Source organism: Microchirus variegatus (genome assembly GCF_963457635.1).
Source record: "Microchirus variegatus genome assembly, chromosome: 13".
Lineage (NCBI taxonomy): Eukaryota > Metazoa > Chordata > Actinopteri > Pleuronectiformes > Soleidae > Microchirus > Microchirus variegatus.
Genome location: NC_139814.1, coordinates 16,934,495 through 16,953,407, shown reverse-complemented (window position 1 = coordinate 16,953,407; position 18,913 = coordinate 16,934,495). Strand labels below are relative to the sequence as shown.

General features: G+C 43.7%; 2 protein-coding genes across 2 annotated transcripts; both read left to right on the top strand.

Moving 5' to 3' along the window:
• Positions 1 to 9,222: 9,222 nt before the first annotated feature.
• On the top strand, positions 9,223 to 12,725 carry hoxa3a (homeobox A3a; the record flags this gene model as incomplete). Its single annotated transcript, XM_083900031.1, has 2 exons — positions 9,223 to 9,685; positions 11,820 to 12,725. 2 exons carry the CDS (start codon positions 9,223 to 9,225, stop codon positions 12,608 to 12,610), a joined length of 1,254 nt encoding a protein of 417 aa, XP_083756157.1. The 3' UTR covers positions 12,611 to 12,725.
• Positions 12,726 to 16,914: 4,189 nt separating this feature from the next.
• Positions 16,915 to 18,627, top strand: LOC310935931 (homeobox protein Hox-A2a; the record flags this gene model as incomplete). Its single annotated transcript, XM_083899937.1, has 2 exons — positions 16,915 to 17,278; positions 17,903 to 18,627. 2 exons carry the CDS (start codon positions 16,915 to 16,917, stop codon positions 18,625 to 18,627), a joined length of 1,089 nt encoding a protein of 362 aa, XP_083756063.1.
• Between the last annotated feature and the right edge of the window lie 286 nt (positions 18,628 to 18,913).

Sequence of the window (18,913 nt, the reverse complement as noted above, 5' to 3'; positions counted from 1 at the left end):
TTGTTCTTACTGACCATTATAGGGGAGATTTCAGCCAACCCTAATGCACCAGAGTGTGAGTGTTGGTCACTACCTGCTACATCCAAACAATGGAGAGTTCAACCAGGGGACACGGCCAGTTCTGGCCAATCACCGTCTCGGAGCACTTCTTCTAACCCCTGACCTCTCGACACTCACAATGTTCAGACCATACATCAGCGCTGAGACCTCAGTTTTTTTTTTTTTTTTCCCTCTTTCTTTCTCATTTCAGATTTAGACAGAGACAGCGAGAAAACAAAAACGGTGTTCTAGGTGTGAAGTCGAGCCATGAATTCTCCCAAAATTATTCTTAGAGACAGCTCCTCTGCAATTCATCACAGAGACACCAGCGTTAGGTCTCACACTGAGCGCCGATATGATCAGAAACATACTGATAGAGTGCGTGTAAGCTGGAGTGATTTAAAAAAAATATATACTTTGGCAAAATGACTGCTCAATAATAATGGTAGTGCTTGTATAACTGAAGAAACTGGCAATTAATTTATTAGCAGATTTAATTAAAAGTGACATTTAAGTTAAATCTACACAGTAAATTACATTTTACATTTCCCCCCTCGTGTTTACTATTTCATAACTGCACGTCTGCATGCAACAACAGAGACGTTCAAATATTGCAAAAATGTCTTGGCGTCTCCTTCTGCACAGGCTGCTCAGCTCAGCACGTGCAGCACAGGCTGCAGCAATGGAGCCTGTGCAGAAGATGGCGTTGAAGCTGATTGGCACCGCCGACGCCGACAAATCCAACTTTTTTTTTTTTTTTTTTAAATTACAGATTTCAAGTCATTTGATTCGAGAATAGAGGTCACTTTCAATGCACTGAAATTTTAATTCGCCTGTCCACGTGACTTGTTGAATAATGAATACCCCGGGGGGTCAGAAATAGATGTGGAAATCTGCCTTATTTTCATTTTGGAGTGATCCTCCGCAGGGTGCGAGTCAGATATCGTCTCCCCTGACACAGCTCTCTCTCCGTCTGCTGCACACAGACCGCCATGACTTGTGAGTAAACTCGGCTTTGTTTGTTTTTCTGCATTTTGCTGGAGGTTTTGTGTAAAATTCAATGGGGGGGAAAGTTTTATTCTCTTTGGCCACACTGCCATGTAAATTATAAAATGTACTAAAATAAGATCTGTACTTTGTGTCTCTGAGGTTGCAGAAATCATTATTAGACCACTCCTGATTATCAGATTTCTCTGTTTTATTGCCAAACATTTAATTACATTGCATTGCATTACATTACAGTACAATACAATATGAGAACGTCTTTTGAGCTAAAACACTGTATTGTATTGAACTTATCAAAGAACATGATACATGCAGCTGGTCTTATTGATCAATTCTGAAGATTTAACCAAAAACCACAATGATTACAAACAAAATATCAGAAAAAAGAAATGTGCAAATGTGTTTAAAATGAAAGACATGTGACCGTAGTGTTAAATATGATATCAGTTGACTCTTTTTTGTGGGTAAATACTGAAAAGTGACTTAATTAATCAAAATAAAGCAGACGTTACTGTAAAAGTGACTGTTGGTGAGGATGCAACAAAAAAGATCAATAGCTGTCTTGAGTGAATTATGACAGCGACTGTGATTATTTCCCACTTAATCTCTTCATAAATAGCAGAAAATGTGTTTAAACGACAGTGACAATGCATGAGGTTTTTTTTTTATCTGTTGCTTCTAAAAGTTGTCAGGACAACTCGGATTCAAAGAGCCTCTCAGTGGGAGCGAATTCACGCAATGGTCAATTTAGCCACAAGTTAAATATTAACAAAGTCTTTATGTGACTTTAAAGTGTATTATTATGACTTCTTTCTGTTCTAGATAGAGTATCTATTGTTGCACTTACCTCCAAAACCTTAATTTGACGGCTTAGCATTAAAAAGCTATTACATGTCCTGGAAAAAATGTTCACAGAGCCAGCATGGAAATTCAAACTGCTTTATTACAACCACCTACAGTATGTTCGCATAAATCTGCAGTCCTAATCGGCGCTGGTGCTGGTGAGCGTCCATGAGAGATGGTTCCAATCGGCTGAAGGCGTTGAATTTCGCATTAGCCTTGGTGTTGGCCGGTGTAAAACTAGCAGAAAGAGTTATCTTCGGCTCAGTGTATCGGTAACCCAAGCCTTGCTGTTAAGCGCTCCGAGTGTCAACATTGTGGGGAGATATGGACCGCCGACTGGCCAACATCCAGAGGTCTGCGCCTCTAACTCCTCTTTGCTGACAGTGATAAGGAGCCTTGATTTGTTTAAAGAACTCTGAAAGATTTGTTTTATGTTAGCAGTTGAGGTTTAAACACGATAAATCAACGTTAACTTATTCTGTGCAAAGAGAAAGTCTAAATAATAATAACAAATAATCAGAATAATAAGGATTATACCTGCCGAGGGCCTCCCTGCAGACTGTGTGCCCGGGTCAGGGAAGAGTTCAGGTGTGTTGGAGAAAGACAAGGTTGGATCAGCCTCCAGTGCACGGTCATGTTGAGTCATATCGTCCTGGCAACAGCTTCTCCATCTGTATGAAAACAAAGAGAGCACGAAACAGCAACATGACCAACTCCAACATTCTGTTAAACAAGTTAAAAAAAAAGTGTCCTCTCTTTTTTTTCCAAAGCCATAGCTGTGCGTAAAAACGTCAACTTTTAACCCTCAGCATTAACATTCCTCCTTTTCAGTGTCAGTAGTGCTGAAGGTGAATTAATGAGAGCTGGTCTGCTTCTGTTGCCGTCTTTAATAAGTTTACCGCTCAAGTTGTAGTTTGAGAAGACAAAGGCTGATGTGGGAGTGGGGATGGTGTCCATGTCCGCCCCAAATGATTAATAGTTGTGGTGGGGATTTTTCCACGCCCGCTGCTCGGTGACGATGGAAAACAAGCGCCAAATGTTGCCCAAAAGAGAGAGGCTTCTTCCGGACAATGACTTTGGTCAATACTTAGCAGTGGATGAGGCAGATTTCTTCCACAGTACACACGCGTGGCACATTATTTGCATATGCGTTTGATTATAATTTTGATAGCAGGGATTTGTGGGTGAAATGGATTATTTTGCCAACTCCCTCAGCCCCTCCCCTCTGCAGAAGCTCCCCAAACTCTTCTTTACACAAACCTGTAATTTCGACCATCACTCAGTCGCTCATAGGAAACGCACAAGTGCATGTAGGGTCTAATGGGGGACCCTGCGTTTGGACCAGCAGGTCGAGCCCTCTTTGGTTACTTCACTGCTGACTGACACGCACCCCTCACGACCACCGGAACACACAGTCTCATAAAGCAGGACAGGTAAACGTGTTGTGTCAGTGAAGTCAGCAGCGCTGATGGAGAAGCATGAGCTTCACTAAGCGATACTACAGCCGGACACTGACAACGAGAGCCTGTGTGGGGGGGCGATATTGAGTTGAGTTGTCTGTAATGCACTTTACAAGCCCGCCTGTGCTACAAAGAGACACGAGGAGAGGTTTATTAGTGCAATGAGTAATCATGATGCCACTGTTAAATAGTGTTTTGTCTTCTCATTCATACATAGTGCGAATTGTCACGCTGCAGTGCAAAAAAAAAAAAACACTCCACGTTCAGCCTGGCTCACTCAGAGCTGCTGTGGCTGCACTTGAAACTGACCATAATGCAGCGAGATGAGCTCTTTCAGCCGCTAAACAGGCACCAAATGTATGGCACTTTAAAAAACTGACACAACAGCCCCCTTTTTTTCCCTGTGAATGGGCGACACGTGGAAAAAGCTGCTTCTCTGCAAGAGACTCGCTCCTCTGCCAGATCCATTGCAGTGTCACATAGTGCTCTTTTTTCTCCCTCCAAACTGATCCGCTTCTCCTCAGGGGCAATGACTGCCTCCATTAATGATTCACGGGCTCAAATAAAAGGGATTTAAGTTGACGTTGCGTCACGTGAGCGCGGCGCATAATACTGCGCGATGTAATGGCACGGGGAAGAAAACCGGAGCCCCGGTCTGGCCATATGATGCTGATTATATGCGGGTTACCCCCACTTTCCGTGAGGGGACACCGGGTCTTGTAGATTGTTTATCGAGGGGAGAGAAAAAAACATGAGAAGAGAGGCGAAGTGAAACACAGAGGATCCCGCGTGTGTGGATGTGTAATACTGCTGTTACGGACGGATATGTTTTTCCACGCGGACAGAGTCCGAGTCCGAGCTTTGGGAAGGATGGATTTTATTTTGAGGTATTTCCGCCGATTGTTCATTACTGTCGTGAGTTATTGCTGCGCGAGGCAGGGGTCAGTTAAAAAGGTCTCAGGGTTTTCGACTAAATACACAGGTAGCGAAAATAAGAAATACTAATGTAAAGAAAATTCGATAATAACGTGGAGACCTTTCTTCCGTTTGGTTTCCTTTTCTCAATATTATCATTTTCATAATCGCGTTGACCAAATATTTAATATCATAAGCTGCAATTGGAATGAAGTGGCCTGTTTTATTGTTTGTAAATAAAGCAGCCATTTTCTTTTAATATATCGGCGCCCACGAAAATAAACAAAACACAGACAAAGCGCGCGGCCAACAACCTGCGCTATATAAAACCAACATCTCGTCTGTTTACCCGGGTTCCTGTGTGCAAATGGTGCAAATTTAAGATGAGCTCCGTGAGATGTAGGGGAGAGCGGTGGGGTTGTGTCGCTCCGCCAGGGAAACGAGGATATAATGGAAGACAGAGTGCCATCGAGGACCGCGCGGCCGCGCTGAGGTCACGGCGCTCCTGCTTGATTTATGGGCACGGGGACTTGGGGAAGACGGTGCGCACGAGCTAATGACTATTCGATCCGTTTGTGGAGAAAATGCTCACCGGTCAGCAGGGAAACAACAAACTCGTTATTTTGCATAGGCCCTTTATAATTATTTATTTTATTTTATTTATTTATATCGCATTTCTGCTGTGCATGGCTCTGATGTTTTTGTCCCAACATAATATTTGCATTATCGCCTTGATTTCTATCCACTATAGTCTCGTCTTTTTTTTCCATATATAGATTTGTGTTGATATATTATTGCAAAATGTCAAAAACGCAATTTAAATTTCATGTTTCAAAGCTGTAAAAGCATTTTTTTTTTACAAATACAGCAGCATGCTCTTTATGAAAATAGACCTTAATGTTATTTTTAAAAGACGCATGTTGTAAACATGAAAAAAACATATTACAGTTTAAGTTATTTATGCGCCATTTTAAAACATGACCCAACGATTTACGCATAACATATCCTCTGCTTTTATGACCGCACTATAGCTGCACAAGCAGCACCTACTAGACAACTGAATTCAAAACAGTGTAAATTACAAAACACGTTGAAATGATGCATTTTCAACAAATAAATGTTCCACTCTTCCTTGCAGAAATCCAGCCAACTAAATCCAGGCCATCGCGAGGTCTCCGAGACATCCTGAACTGCCTTCGGTAAGTCTATATATCTTTATTGATTTGTGTTATGAATGCTCAATGGTGATATCCTTATTCAATTTCTAATAAGTACCACACACGCCCACCAAAGCACTCAGGGACAGAGAAGCAGCTCCTGGCCTGTGTGTTTCCTTGTAGCAGCAACATGAGCGACCCGTGAGCAATAATTCCTTCTCTTCCACTTGTCTTTGTGGTGTAATTTGTCACTATAAAAGTGACGAGGGGAATCGCAGCTCTTGGAGAAGTGCCTCGCTCCTTTCAAAACCTACTTTCAGTGAAAGCCATCTGCGTGTTGGGTGTTTCACTTTTTACTGCACTGAAGTTTTTACTATGTGTTTTTTCTTTCTTTCTCTCTTTTTCATAGATTTTGTTTGTGTCTCCCACATTTGTGAACGCCGAACACCATCATCTGACATTTAACCCTCCACCGCAGGGCCAAATTAAAGAAAGAGACGAATCAGCAGTTTGGCACAAAGAAGTAAATAATTATACAATGTGGCTACTCTGGTTTAAGAAAGAAAAGGCCGAGTTGGCTAAAAAAAAAATCCTCACGCGTGAATTTTTGTCCCACTCACCCTCCCACGCCGTCCGCGTTTTGTACCCTTTTTTAATTGTGCCATTGGATTTTGTCCTGACACCAAGAGAGAAGTATTGGACACGTTTGTAGCCCCGGGTTTAGCTGAGAGGACATAAATCTGTTTCTTTCTTTCCTTCATCATTTCTTATTTTGGCCTCACCATGCAGAGGGATTCCCCCTCCTGCTGCCGCCTCTCTTCAGCCCTGCTCCTGGCTGCATGTCCTCTCCACTTTGCCTTCTGGTGATGAAACTTCTTCCCATTTTTCCAAATCCTGCTCCATGGTCAGGTTTTCTCTTGATACATTTAAAAAAACAAAAAAAATGGACATGAGCTGGTGTTGTTTTGTAATATTTAGAGAGAAAGGGACTTCCATGCAGAATCACTGGCGAAGAAATGGATCCGAGTTGCGCCAAACGATTAAGGCATAAGTGCACAAAATGCGGGCTAATGATTAAGCTGTGGACAGAAGCCCTTTATGTCCCATGCAAATGGAAATGCAGCACGATCAGCGCCTGATTATTCCTTTGTATTCCCCCCTCTCTCCAACATCTCATCCACTGGGCTCATAATTCCACTGCAGGACGCGGGGTAAATAATAACAGAAAAAAAGATTTAAAACACTGTAGGGATGGACTTGCATGCTATTTGTAACGATATATATGTTTTTTTCTAGACTCACCACCTCATTTGGTTGGGGGAGGAGGAGAAGCAGCCACTTGATGTGAACTGGCTCTCCAAGGCGCTACTTCATTTGCATAATTTTTCTTGTCTATGGTGACGCTCTGGTTCGGGGCAGTTCACTGGTGTCTGCGTGGTACTGGTGAAGGATCACACAGTCAGCACAGCCTTGGCTGAGCTTTAATATTGGTATGAAGTCCTGACCATTACCTCCTATATGACGATAAATTAAATCTTGGGTCCAGATAAGTCTTATCTCGCTGACCCGAGTGCTCACGCCTGCTTTCGTAATCTCGGTTTACCCATCCACATCGAGTAGGAAGAGAGAAAAAAAAAAGAGCAGGAAAAAAGGAAAGGGGTTTCTCTCTGCTCTTCCTTTTTTGTTGTGGCTGCTAATGCCTGGTGTATGGCAGGGCGCAGTCTGCTGCTGCCGCCTCGCCCAGCCAGTCCTGGCTTTAAACTTTTTTCTCTGGATTACTGCTTTGATCGATTTCGTCGCTGAATGAGAAAATATTGCTCGGTGCTCTGCATTCGTCGTCAGAGGATAAGGTAAGCAGGCCAGGAATAGGCTCCCCTCGGTTGTAAATGGCGGAGTTTGTGTGTCGTGCGGTGATTTATCACCGTATGACTTAGATCTCGGTTCAGGAAGAGTTCACACACACACACACAGCCAGAGTCAGGCAGCCAGATTTCTCGAACGTGGAGCAGAGGGCGACGCACTCAGCTTTAGTCTGTCTTTTGTCTCTCTTTCTCTGCCTTTTCTGACTATCACCATGGCTCGTCAGTCTGGAGATATCCACAGCAGAGTTTTCCCCTCGTATCTTTTCCCGGGTCACAGTGAGAGCAGATACACGGCGAAGACGCAACTCTTTCAGTCTGTGCTTCAGCTGCGCCCAACCTTCATTTTAGTCTCATTTGCTATTTCGCTTCGTTTTCGCTCGCCTGCACAAACCGACTCGTGTTGGACATTTTCCTTCCACTCATTTGTGAAAATGTATACACAGTCCATGTCTGGGACAGCAGATATACACTATATATACTGTGAAATATCTTATATCCATATCTTATTTATAGAAACCTTTACTAACTCACCGGGCCCTTTTATTCTCAGCTGATAAAATATGAAGCTTAGATTTTATTCCATTCAAATGCAGTTTGTTTATATTCTTATTTATTTTTTAATTCGGATAGTAACAGCAAATAGGACGGATCTAATACATATTTTTTAGAATAAACTGTTGCCTACTATTTTTAATAATTAATAATCATTATTATTATCATTATTATTATTATTATATATGTTCTATTTCAAATAGGTAAAAACACTTCACAGTTAACATTCACCAATTCCATTTGTAACTTCACGTTATTAAGACTTCCCCAAAGTGACCTGCTGTGTCGACTGCAGTTTACAGTTTCCCCAATAATCTTTTTGAGGCGGATCCCCATGGTTACCTGCGTGAATTATGGTGCTTTAGCAGCAGGATGTGGCTTTGCCATGCCCGAGTCCGCCTGTATTCCCGGGCTTGGTCGCTCACTTCGTGCAAACCGTGCCGGCCCACTGACCCTCATATATCACCGCGACGGGCCGCCGAGCAGGCAGCACCGACAGCAGCCATTATTATGGGCCTGCAAGGAAAAGTTCACGCTGTGGTCATGGAGATGCACGGGTGCCCGCCCGGTTTTTCAGGTTTCCTCGTGGCCCTTCCATTTATCTTGTAGCACGCAACGAAGAAAAGCGAAAACAAAGAAAAAAAAACGAGGAGAAAAAAAAAAAAAGAACCAGACGAGAAGGCGAATGTTTATGTTTGTGTGCCCGGTGGCTTTTACAGAAGGAGACTATTTTCTAACTAATGTCGAAAAATAAGATGAAACGTTTGTGGGAGTGGGGGAATGTCTCCAGCTGCTACAAGGAAATCAGATCCACTGTTGACAGCCCTGTTGGTAGAATAACAATGTAACAGAAATATTATTTTCCTGTGTGGTAACCCACTAATAAGCCTTTCCTGTAGCCCCATCTTTTTTTTACCTACAGCCTTTTTGTCCATTTGTTGCCCTCTAACTGTGTATTCACTCCCATTGTTAATAGACTCAATGGTTTAAAATGTCATGCAGTTTCTTGTTAGCTCCTAAAATTGATTTAGCAATCTGAAATGCTTTTGAAAAGGTTTTTTTTTTTTTTTTTTGGAGATGTTGTTTGGCACAAATGGTAATACAAGGTTAGTTCGTGCCTTTGTGCCCTGTGTAAGCCATAAGGTAAACGGTAATAGTCTCCAGAACTGTTGGCCCTATCTTGCCTCCATAGTCTGCCGTGTCAGGCTTGTATTGAAAAGTAAGATGGATCGCCACCATTTCTTCTCCTCACAGTGTTTCTTGTAACCCTAGGTTCACCCGAGGAGGCCATTGGCGGAGAGGCGTCACGTGACCACGGGGTGCCAATGTTATTCTACAAGGGTGTCAAGACCCTGTCAGTTTCTGAAATAAATATTGGGAAACGGCGAGATGCAAAAGGCAACCTACTACGACAGCTCCGCAATTTACAGTGGCTACCCATATCAAAGCGCAAATGGCTTCAGTTATGATGCCAATCAGGTCCAATATCCCCGGGCCTCTCATGTGGAAAGTGAGTACCATCGACCTGCCTGCTCCCTGCAGTCTCCTGACGGCTCCGTGGCTTTGCAGAAGCCGGGGGAGATGGCGGAGGGCTGCGACAGGACCACATCCATTCAGGTGGCGCAGTCCCAGGTTCATCCCGAAAGCAATCAACCGCAGGTGCCGGTGTCAGGTCCACCCCCTCCCTCACAATCCCCGGGTGCGATCAGCCAAAGCGCAAGCAACGGGTCCAACCAGCCCAGTGCCAAGAACGATTCGCCGACCTCTAACGCTCGCAGCAAACACATCTTCCCCTGGATGAAAGAGTCTCGTCAGAACACCAAGCAGAAACCCACCAGTAGCGCCAGTTCAGGTACTGCAAACACAAACACGCACACATATATTGATATCCTACAGAGTTGCATAGGTTTAGCTGAGGATGTGGGTGGTTGGGTGGCCAGGTAAAGGTTTAGGAGAAAGGCAAAGCCCAAAAGGACAATGTCCACTTTTGTTTTTTTTATTCTTTACCAGTGTCAGAGGTGTCTTAAATATTATAAATAGTGCTATATTTATATAAATCTGCTGCCTCTCTCTGCATCTTTACAAATACTATATATTATTCAGGAGAACAATGATGCCTTTATCATCCACACATTTGCAAAGTAAACGGTTTCGTTAAACCGGATTGTTCCAAAAACACCCTAAACATACTACAAGGTTGTGGAAAACCCACGTGCCCCAAAACTGGGAGTATGTTCCACCATTTGTTGTCCCCTGTGCCCTGCAGCTGACCTGCCCCTACTGTAAACACACATCTTCACTGATCACATAATGTTCCCAGAGAGACAACAAACAAACACGCACACAACAGTTGTTCAGTTTGTCCTGCTGTTTTTATTAGAGGGGGGAGTTGTTGGGACAGAGTGTGCCGGGTGTGTTTTGACTGTATTTTTAGTACAATCAGGATTTTGAAAGGTGGTATTTTTCCAAAACTTTACTTTTAGTGAATTTTTGTGGATTATATTCTAATTAATGATATACTATATCGTACATGGCTAGGCCTACGCAGTATAACTAAACGACGTGGCTTAATTTTCATTTATGCTTCGTGGAGCGTTTACATTCTTTTTTACAGCCTGTAAAAGTGTGCAAATGTATGAAAGCGTTTATCGCTATCACGTTTTACGCACGTACGCAAGCCAGGTGGTAACTTGGTTGATCGGGGTGGGGAGGCCTGTACAGATCTTCAAAATACCAATTATTCGTAAATTATTTGCCCATAGTTTTAATTTACTTCTAAATGCTTTCATATAGTTCATATAGTGATAATTAAAAATGCACATTTTCAAAACATTTTTGTCTTCACGATTCATATTTAAGGAATGATCTGTATATTCTTTGATTTGATAAGTGTATGGAAACCCCTTTACGCACATGTGTTTCCAGGTCATACATGTGACGTCCTCTTAAGAACTACAAATGTGACACAAAATGGCGCTCTTGTGATTTATAACTAGAAGGCGTGGTGCGTTTGTGTTAAGTGGTGATAGAAAAAGCAATATTTGCTGAGGGAGACGCTAAACGCACGCTTTTACGCACACCTTTCTGCTGCGTCTCAAAGTCAGAAAGGGTGTTTTATTAGTTTGAACAACACGTGCTGAGGTGCTAACATTTACGAGGCCTCATCCTGCAGTGAACACACGTCAGTGTCTATCATAAAATGGATGTAATAATCATCATTATCATGAGTGATTGCCCTGCGTGTATGGGCATTCCTCCTGAGCCACGTGCTAGCGCTTTCCACAGAGATGAAAGCGTTAGACTGGGTCAGGATATGCCATACTGCATTCCTTTCCAGGTCTAGGCGGCAGGTAGTGAAATTTATTAAGTGTTGGCCGTCTGCCACAGCAGTAAGTAGACCAACACCTTGATATTCTGCAGCGAACTGCAGCCTCTTGGAAGGGGAGACTTATCAGTGAGGGCAATGGAAGCTGCTGTGTGCACCCCGAGGAAAAATGCAGTGCATTACGCGTTTGCTTGATTTGTGACTGTACAGGGCAGGTGGGGGTCAAGATGTTGTAGTAAGGGATCTAAGGTTACTTGGCTTCTGTACCGGATAAACCCCCTCTGCTTTGCGCTCAGTGTAGTCGTGTACACACAGGCGCAGTGTCTACAAATTGATTGTTAATTGTCTCGCGGAGCTTTGATGATAACCCCTGTGCTTCGCAGTAGGAAGCAGATTTATCAAAATATTGAGATGTTTGCAACGTGTACATGCACGCAGCTGCACATGCGCAGTTGTGCTGCAGTGCATATTTATCTAGTAAAGTGCTCCCCACCCTTTTTGATGGTGAAGTTTTGTTATCAGCTGTGTTTGTGTGTGTGTGTGTGTCGTCACACGGTTTTGCTTTCACTCTCTCTTTCCTATCTCTGCACCTCCCTCTGTATCTCTCTCACTGTCTGTAATGGATTACTGATTGACAGTCTCCTCTCCTCCTCCCTGACAGTGGAGAGTTGCCCCGGAGACAAGAGTCCTCCTGGGTCAGCGGCATCGAAGAGGGCCAGGACAGCCTACACCAGCGCGCAGCTCGTGGAGCTGGAGAAGGAGTTCCACTTTAACCGGTACCTCTGCAGACCCCGGAGGGTGGAGATGGCTAACCTGCTCAACCTTACCGAGAGACAAATTAAAATCTGGTTCCAGAATCGCAGGATGAAGTACAAGAAGGATCAGAAGGGCGTCGGAATGATGCCTTCCCCTGGCGGACAGTCCCCGCGGAGCCCCGTGGGCCCTGCCTCCAGTGGTGGCGGAGGGGGAGGATACCTCAACTCTATGCATTCTCTTGTAAACAGTGTACCTTATGAATCCCAGTCGCCGACGTCTTACAATAAACCACATCAAAACGCATACGGTATGGCTACGTCATATCCCCCGCCTTTGAACAGCTCCCTCAGCAACTGCCCGCCCTCCCAGAAGAGGTATTCCGTGACCGACTCGGCCACGCCCGAGTATGACGCGCATCCTCTCCAAGGCAATGGCAACTACGGGACGCACATGCAGGGCAGCCCCGTGTATGTCGGCGGAGGCTACATCGAGTCTATGCCCAATTCCGGGGCCTCTGTTTTCGGTCTGACCCATCTCCCGCACGCGCCGTCCACAAACATGGACTACAATGGAGCAATCACAATGGGCAACAGTCAGCACCACGGAGTGTGTGATCCGACACCGACGTACACAGACCTAACGCCGCACTACTCTCAGGGAAGAATCCAGGAAGCGCCCAAACTGACGCATCTGTAGCGGTGGCGCTGTAGCTCGGATCACTCCGCCCCATTGTCTTACCCACCTACACATCACTGCTTTGTTTCCGCGCCTCCTCACGGCTTCCACCTTCTCTGCCTTTGTTTATGTTTTCTATAGTTTGATGTGTGAAGTAGCGTAGGATAAATAATCACGACTTGCTCGGATTTTTTTCTCTATTTGTGTCATTGTCTCACAAAGACCTTTATCTGGGCTGTAGGACTGTAGAGCGGGAGGGAGGAGGGAGGGGGGGCACAGTATAATCATAGGTCTATTTAATCTTTTTTTGTTTTTCTTTATATATTTTAGTCTTGTTTTAAAGCTGAAACTCAAACAGGGTATTATGAACGTTATGTTATTCATTTTAATGTGAATTTGTCCGTCTTTTATTTATCCGCAGTTGAAGAATTGTGTTTTGCATTTTGTTGCACTTGTGAAAGAATCCTCCCAGAGCCACCAGCTTGGTATTTGAGGGAAATGCATTTTCAGAAAAAAACAACAACACAGGGGTCATGAGTTTAAATGCAGCTTCCCTTGCTTGTGTTTTGTTTTATTGGACTTTCTAATGTTATTTATTTTTTTGTTTGGTGTAAAGATAAGAGTCCTTTAGTATTATTTGACACCCTGCGATCTTTTTGTGGGGAGAAGGTTGATGGATATTCGCGTCTCGGCCCTTTTGTACCCCATATTCATGTAGCCTGCAGCAGCAGCAGCTCACCGTGTTTGCAATTTAAGCCAATGTTTCTATGTTTTCTTCTTCTTCTTCTTCTTCCAGGAGGTATTTTGTTTTCCCAGCCAATGTAAAATCAATCAGTCATGCAATAAGGGTGGAAAGAGGGACATACATTAGCAGTTTCTTTATTGAAGAACAAAAAAAAAAAAACCGAGACAGACCATCATTTTTTTTCGATGTCATACATTCCATGCTGCTCCAGTTCGAAGAGATGAATAAAAGAATTGAAATATAACTGTAGCACATCCTTCAGTTTCAAATTAGACTCATCTGAATCATTTCACATGATCACAAATTAAATGCAAGGTAGTTTCTCAAATAATAATAAATGAAAAAACCCTCTATTTTTGATATTTTTTATTATTGCACACATTCTATACATAACAAAACAATATTTTAGAACACAGGCACTAATAATGTAATACATTAATAATAGCAACAATAATGTACGCAGTGAAAACAAAATCATTCAGCATAATTTACAATCAATAAAATAAAAGGAAATGACCACGAATAAAAAAAAAAATTATTTCCCCTTCCCTTGTTCCCCTTCTTTCGACGTGAAGAAACCTCGGGTGGCCCTCTCTCCTTCTCCTCGTCCGCGTGGGGACATCCATAATACTAATAATAGCAATAATAATAATAAATAAAATGTCAACCGAGCCTTTCTGGAGAATCTGCAAGAAGACAACAAGCCAAATGAGAACTCGTTTGAAGAATAATTCCCTATAAAATCATTTATTAATGTCGAGTCAGTCACATGCGGTCAGAGAAGGATACAAGCTGAAGTGTAATCATCACGGGCTTATTTGTCTCATTACTGCTATAGATTTGCACATGGCAGCGTATAAAACAGCAATGACTAGAGTATAAAAAAAAAAAAGGAAATGAACAGAGGGTAGCTGGAAATTAAATGTATTCCTCAGTGTATTTTTGTGAAAATTAGAAATTATCACACATTTTAAAACGAGAATTCGTTTTTTTTAATTGTGTGTTTCCTAGCAGATTAAATCATAAATCACAGTCCAGACATGCATTGAAACTAAATTGCCTGCATCATTTTCTAAATGAAAATGAAATCTTTTCTTTTCTCTTTTTTTTAATGTATGCTCACATTTTTCTACTTTTCTTAAATTCGAAAATACAAAAATAATGATGTGTGCATTTGTTCTCTGAATTTTCAGACTGAGCTGATGGACATAAGAGGACATGGACATGCTAAGCCTGACATATGGTTAGCAGGGAAAACCTAGAACAATTGAACCATGGTGTGTCAAAGCAGAAGAAAAAAAAACTGATCCACAGTATTTCTGCATCCAACACACACACACACTGAGAAAACACACGCGCACACATGCACACGCACACACAGCAAGGCACTGATTTGACCCATATGCATCAAATATACACAGGTAGCACACGCACAGCGTTTTAACCAAAGCAGGGATTTTGTATTTCTTTCATTTTACTTCCATCCGTGGGAACGTACTCCTAAATCACTCCTGCTGTAAAGACAAGTGTGTAAGACAGGCTGGGGTCCACTAAATGCCGCCACCCACTCCTTTCCTTACACACAAAGCCTGTGCGTATTTCCAAAAAAAAAGCCATCCATCTCTTCCCATGGCAACTCTGTCGTTCAACACACGGTCCTGCAAACCTGCAAAAAAAAAAGAACGACAAATAACACGTCGTTGTGTAAAAATCACATTCCCAAACCGAAGATAAAAGCCAGGTGGAGAAGCTTCGCCCTATAATCACCGATGGCGCATTATACTGCCTCCTCAAAAGGGAAATGGTCGCATCTTGTGCAGCTTATTTATCTATTAAAACATCCCTCCAGCGACAGTCCGGCTCTAACTGTGAACAGAAACTGGTTTTAATGTGAGTGGCCAGTGTTTCTCGCCGCTTCCTGGCTGCATTTGATCCGAGGGAGAGTTAGAAGCCTTAAATGTGTTGTGAGGGCACCGAGCTGTCAGACCTTTTGGCGAGTAAGATTGATCGCGCACAGGCTTCCAGGACTCTTTGTTTGGTGTATAAGCAACAAACTGAGAGAGGCCTACCACTTCTCCTCTTCCTCTCTCCTACACACTAAGTCATATGTCTTTTTTTTCTTTCTTTCCTTTAAGAAATACAACGTATACTGCTTGACGAAAAACATCCCAAAATGTGGCTTTCACAGATTATTCTGGAGGAGCGATAAAACCCCAAACGCTGCAGGGAGAAGCCATTCAATAACAATTCCATCTACATAATAACGCTGCAAATGGACTCGTTGTACATGGTCGATCATACCCGTGTTGGTGCTTGCTTCATCGCAATTTCAAGTAGAACTGATAACTGCAAATACAGTGGAAAGGCTCCCCTCAGCATTATGGGTACTGTCCTTTCAGCAAAGCCTGGTCACTCTCAGGTTGATTTTGTTATTATTATTTTGTAAACGAATTGAAAAGCATATCAAAAATATCTGAGGAATATTTCAAAGCAAGAAAACTCATTGTATTTTTAAATGTAAACATTACCAATCAAACAAAGAGTGCTTGTGTGCCATTCTGGGTATGGACACCGCACATGGTTGCGCATGACCTCGTCATAAAATCGACCTTTTTTATGGAATAAACGAAATTCTATTTTAATATCATACATATACAGCTGCATAAGCAGCCTGTAATAAAACAGTGGCGAGTGTGGATGCGCATATACGTGCACTGATAAGTTCCTGCACTGTGTTAATCTTAAATTGCTGTTGTGTTGGATGAAATGGTGTGAGCGTGTCATATCAGTCAGTATTAAGTTAATGCGCTGCATCTTTCATTAATATGCACCTTAGAGGAATCACGGCGTCTCCTCTGGAGACAACACTCACAGAGCAGACTGCTGGGCCCTTGTTGGGGTTTGTTTCTGTCGAGAAGTCACCATATCAGTTTTTTTGGGGGTTTGTTTCTTTTATACATCTGAAGCCTGACTCTTGCTTTCATGAATAGCTACTGGCGTGTGTGTGTGTATGTGTATGTGTGTATCTGTGTGTGTGTGCGGGTGGGTGGGTGGCTGTGGGGTGGGGGCGTTCTCGACTGACATCCTCAAACAATACGAGAAAGAGGAGTGCACGAATCCGCGCGCACCCCAGGCTGGGCTCTCCTTCCCTGTAATAGTGAGCGTCAGCCATTCTTAAAAAACACATTTTGTTGCTTAGTGGACTCGACTGGAGGGCGAGAGGAGGATAAACTGAGCGGACAAAGATGTAAATAAAAACAGTCGTGCCCCAGCTGAGCGAGGCGTTCTTCATCTGACTTTTTGGATCAATCAGACAGGCAGTGGCTTCTTTTGATTAAACCCCAAATTGTCATTGGGCAGAGGTAATCATGTGACAGGCAATTCGGTCCAATTTCAACCTTGTCTCCATGAATTCAATAGTTTAATAGTAGCTCGGTCCCCATACGGCCGTAATCAGTGACATAGAAAAAAAAACCCACCACGAGATTTTTAAATGATTTTTTTTCGTCCTCGTCCTCACTGAGCCGCAACATTTATAAAAATACGCGTGCAAACTTTCCTCGGCTCTCAGGGAGCGGAGATGAATTACGAATTCGAGCGAGAGAGCGGTTTTATCAATAGTCAGCCGTCGCTTGCTGAGTGCCTGACATCTTTCCCCCCTGTCGCTGATTCATTTCAAAGTTCATCAATCAAGAGCTCGACGCTTTCACGCCCGACACTGATTCCTCCTCCCTTTGAGCAGACCATTCCCAGCCTGAACCCGGGCAGCCATCCGCGGCACGGCCGGCCTAGACACAGCCCCGACGGATGCAGCCAGCTGCCTACCGCCTCCTTACCTCCGGAGTATCCCTGGATGAGGGAGAAGAAAGCCTCCAAGAGGAACCACCTGCCAACCTCCACTGCCACCACCATCAACAATGGACCCGTGTGCTTTTCCCCAAAAGGTGCGTGATTTATATCCAGCACTTTCAGCTATCTGTTGCTATATTTGAGCCTAGAATACCCAGGCCTTTTCTTTTAAGGCAAAGGGGACAAACAAAAAAAGGAGCTTATTTTCTTTCCGTTCAAATTGACTCATGTTTATTGTTTGGCTGTGATGAAGTAAAAAGAAAAAAAAAAAGTTTGGCTAAAGTTTGGTGATGGGAGATGATTTATTCCTCTAGCCGTAGCAGAGTTTTGATGTGTGACAGTAATGAAGAGTGATGGAGTGCCGTTGCCGAGGAGGGCAGCTGGAGCATTCATTAACTATCCCACACCAGGATATCTGGACCTCACTGCTTTTACACGGCACTGTGTTTGCCTCACATCCAAACTGAACATATTTATGCGTAAAACGATCTGATGGCTAGCTTTACGCAGTGGTGATTTTTAAATAAATGGGGTAACAAGGCTATGAGAGTGGGTCAGTGCAGCTCCAGCGGCCATTTTGCTGCAGCATGTTGTGAGCCGCTCTGTCGTGGGCTGTGAGAGCCTCGGTGTTATACATTCGCAGGCTGCGGGCTTATGTAACGGTGGTGTCCTGCGTTTTTAAATCCCTCACACCGGCAGCTATGCTTCTTCTTTTCCAGGCTCGCCTGAGATCGTGGAGAGCAGTGGGGGAGGAGGGGGCTCTCGACGGCTGAGGACAGCATACACCAATACTCAGCTGCTGGAGCTGGAGAAGGAATTCCACTTCAACAAGTATCTTTGTCGGCCGAGGAGAGTGGAAATAGCGGCTCTCCTGGATTTGACCGAGCGGCAGGTCAAAGTCTGGTTCCAGAACCGGCGCATGAAGCACAAGCGTCAGACTCAGAGCAAGGAGAACCACAACGGGGAGGGGAAAGGTCCGAGCGCCGAGGGCAGCATCCACAGCGACGAGGAGGACGAGGCCCCCCTGTACGAGCGGAGTGGGGCCCTGCTGGAGAGAGATACCTGCTCCTTTCAAAACAACTCTCTGGGCTCCGCACAGCAGCTCCACAATGGAGAGACCATGAGCTTTGCTGCTGCGCCGCTGAACAGCAATGACAAAAATCTGAAACATTTTCCCAACCCGTCACCCACTGTTCCGGGCTGCATGTCAACAATGGGCCCCGGCTCGGCATCTGGCCCGGACAATGGCGACAGTCCCCCGACCCTGGATGTTTCTATACACGACTTTCAGCCTTTCTCCTCGGATTCCTGCCTTCAGCTCTCCGACGCTGCTTCGCCGAGTTTGTCAGAGTCTCTGGACAGCCCCGTGGACATTTCCGCGGACACTTTCTATTTTTTCTCGGAGTCACTAACAACAATCGACCTGCAGCATCTGAACTATTGAGAAAACTTTTTTGGGGGGACATTAAATATCAAGCTACGACAGTGTTGATGTCTGATGTTGTTTGTATATTCGGCACAATTTATTCTGTTGATATTTGACTTGACGGTAAATTCAAGGTAAGGATGAAAATGAATCACTGAAGTAGCTCTGCTCGAACGTGGCTTGTAATTACCATAACAAATTGATCTCTTGGAATGGAAATTATGAGTGTATGTGAATATTATACAATATTAGGCCTAAGGAACCTGGTCTTTTTTATTTTTGTATAGCTTCCAACGTCTTGGAT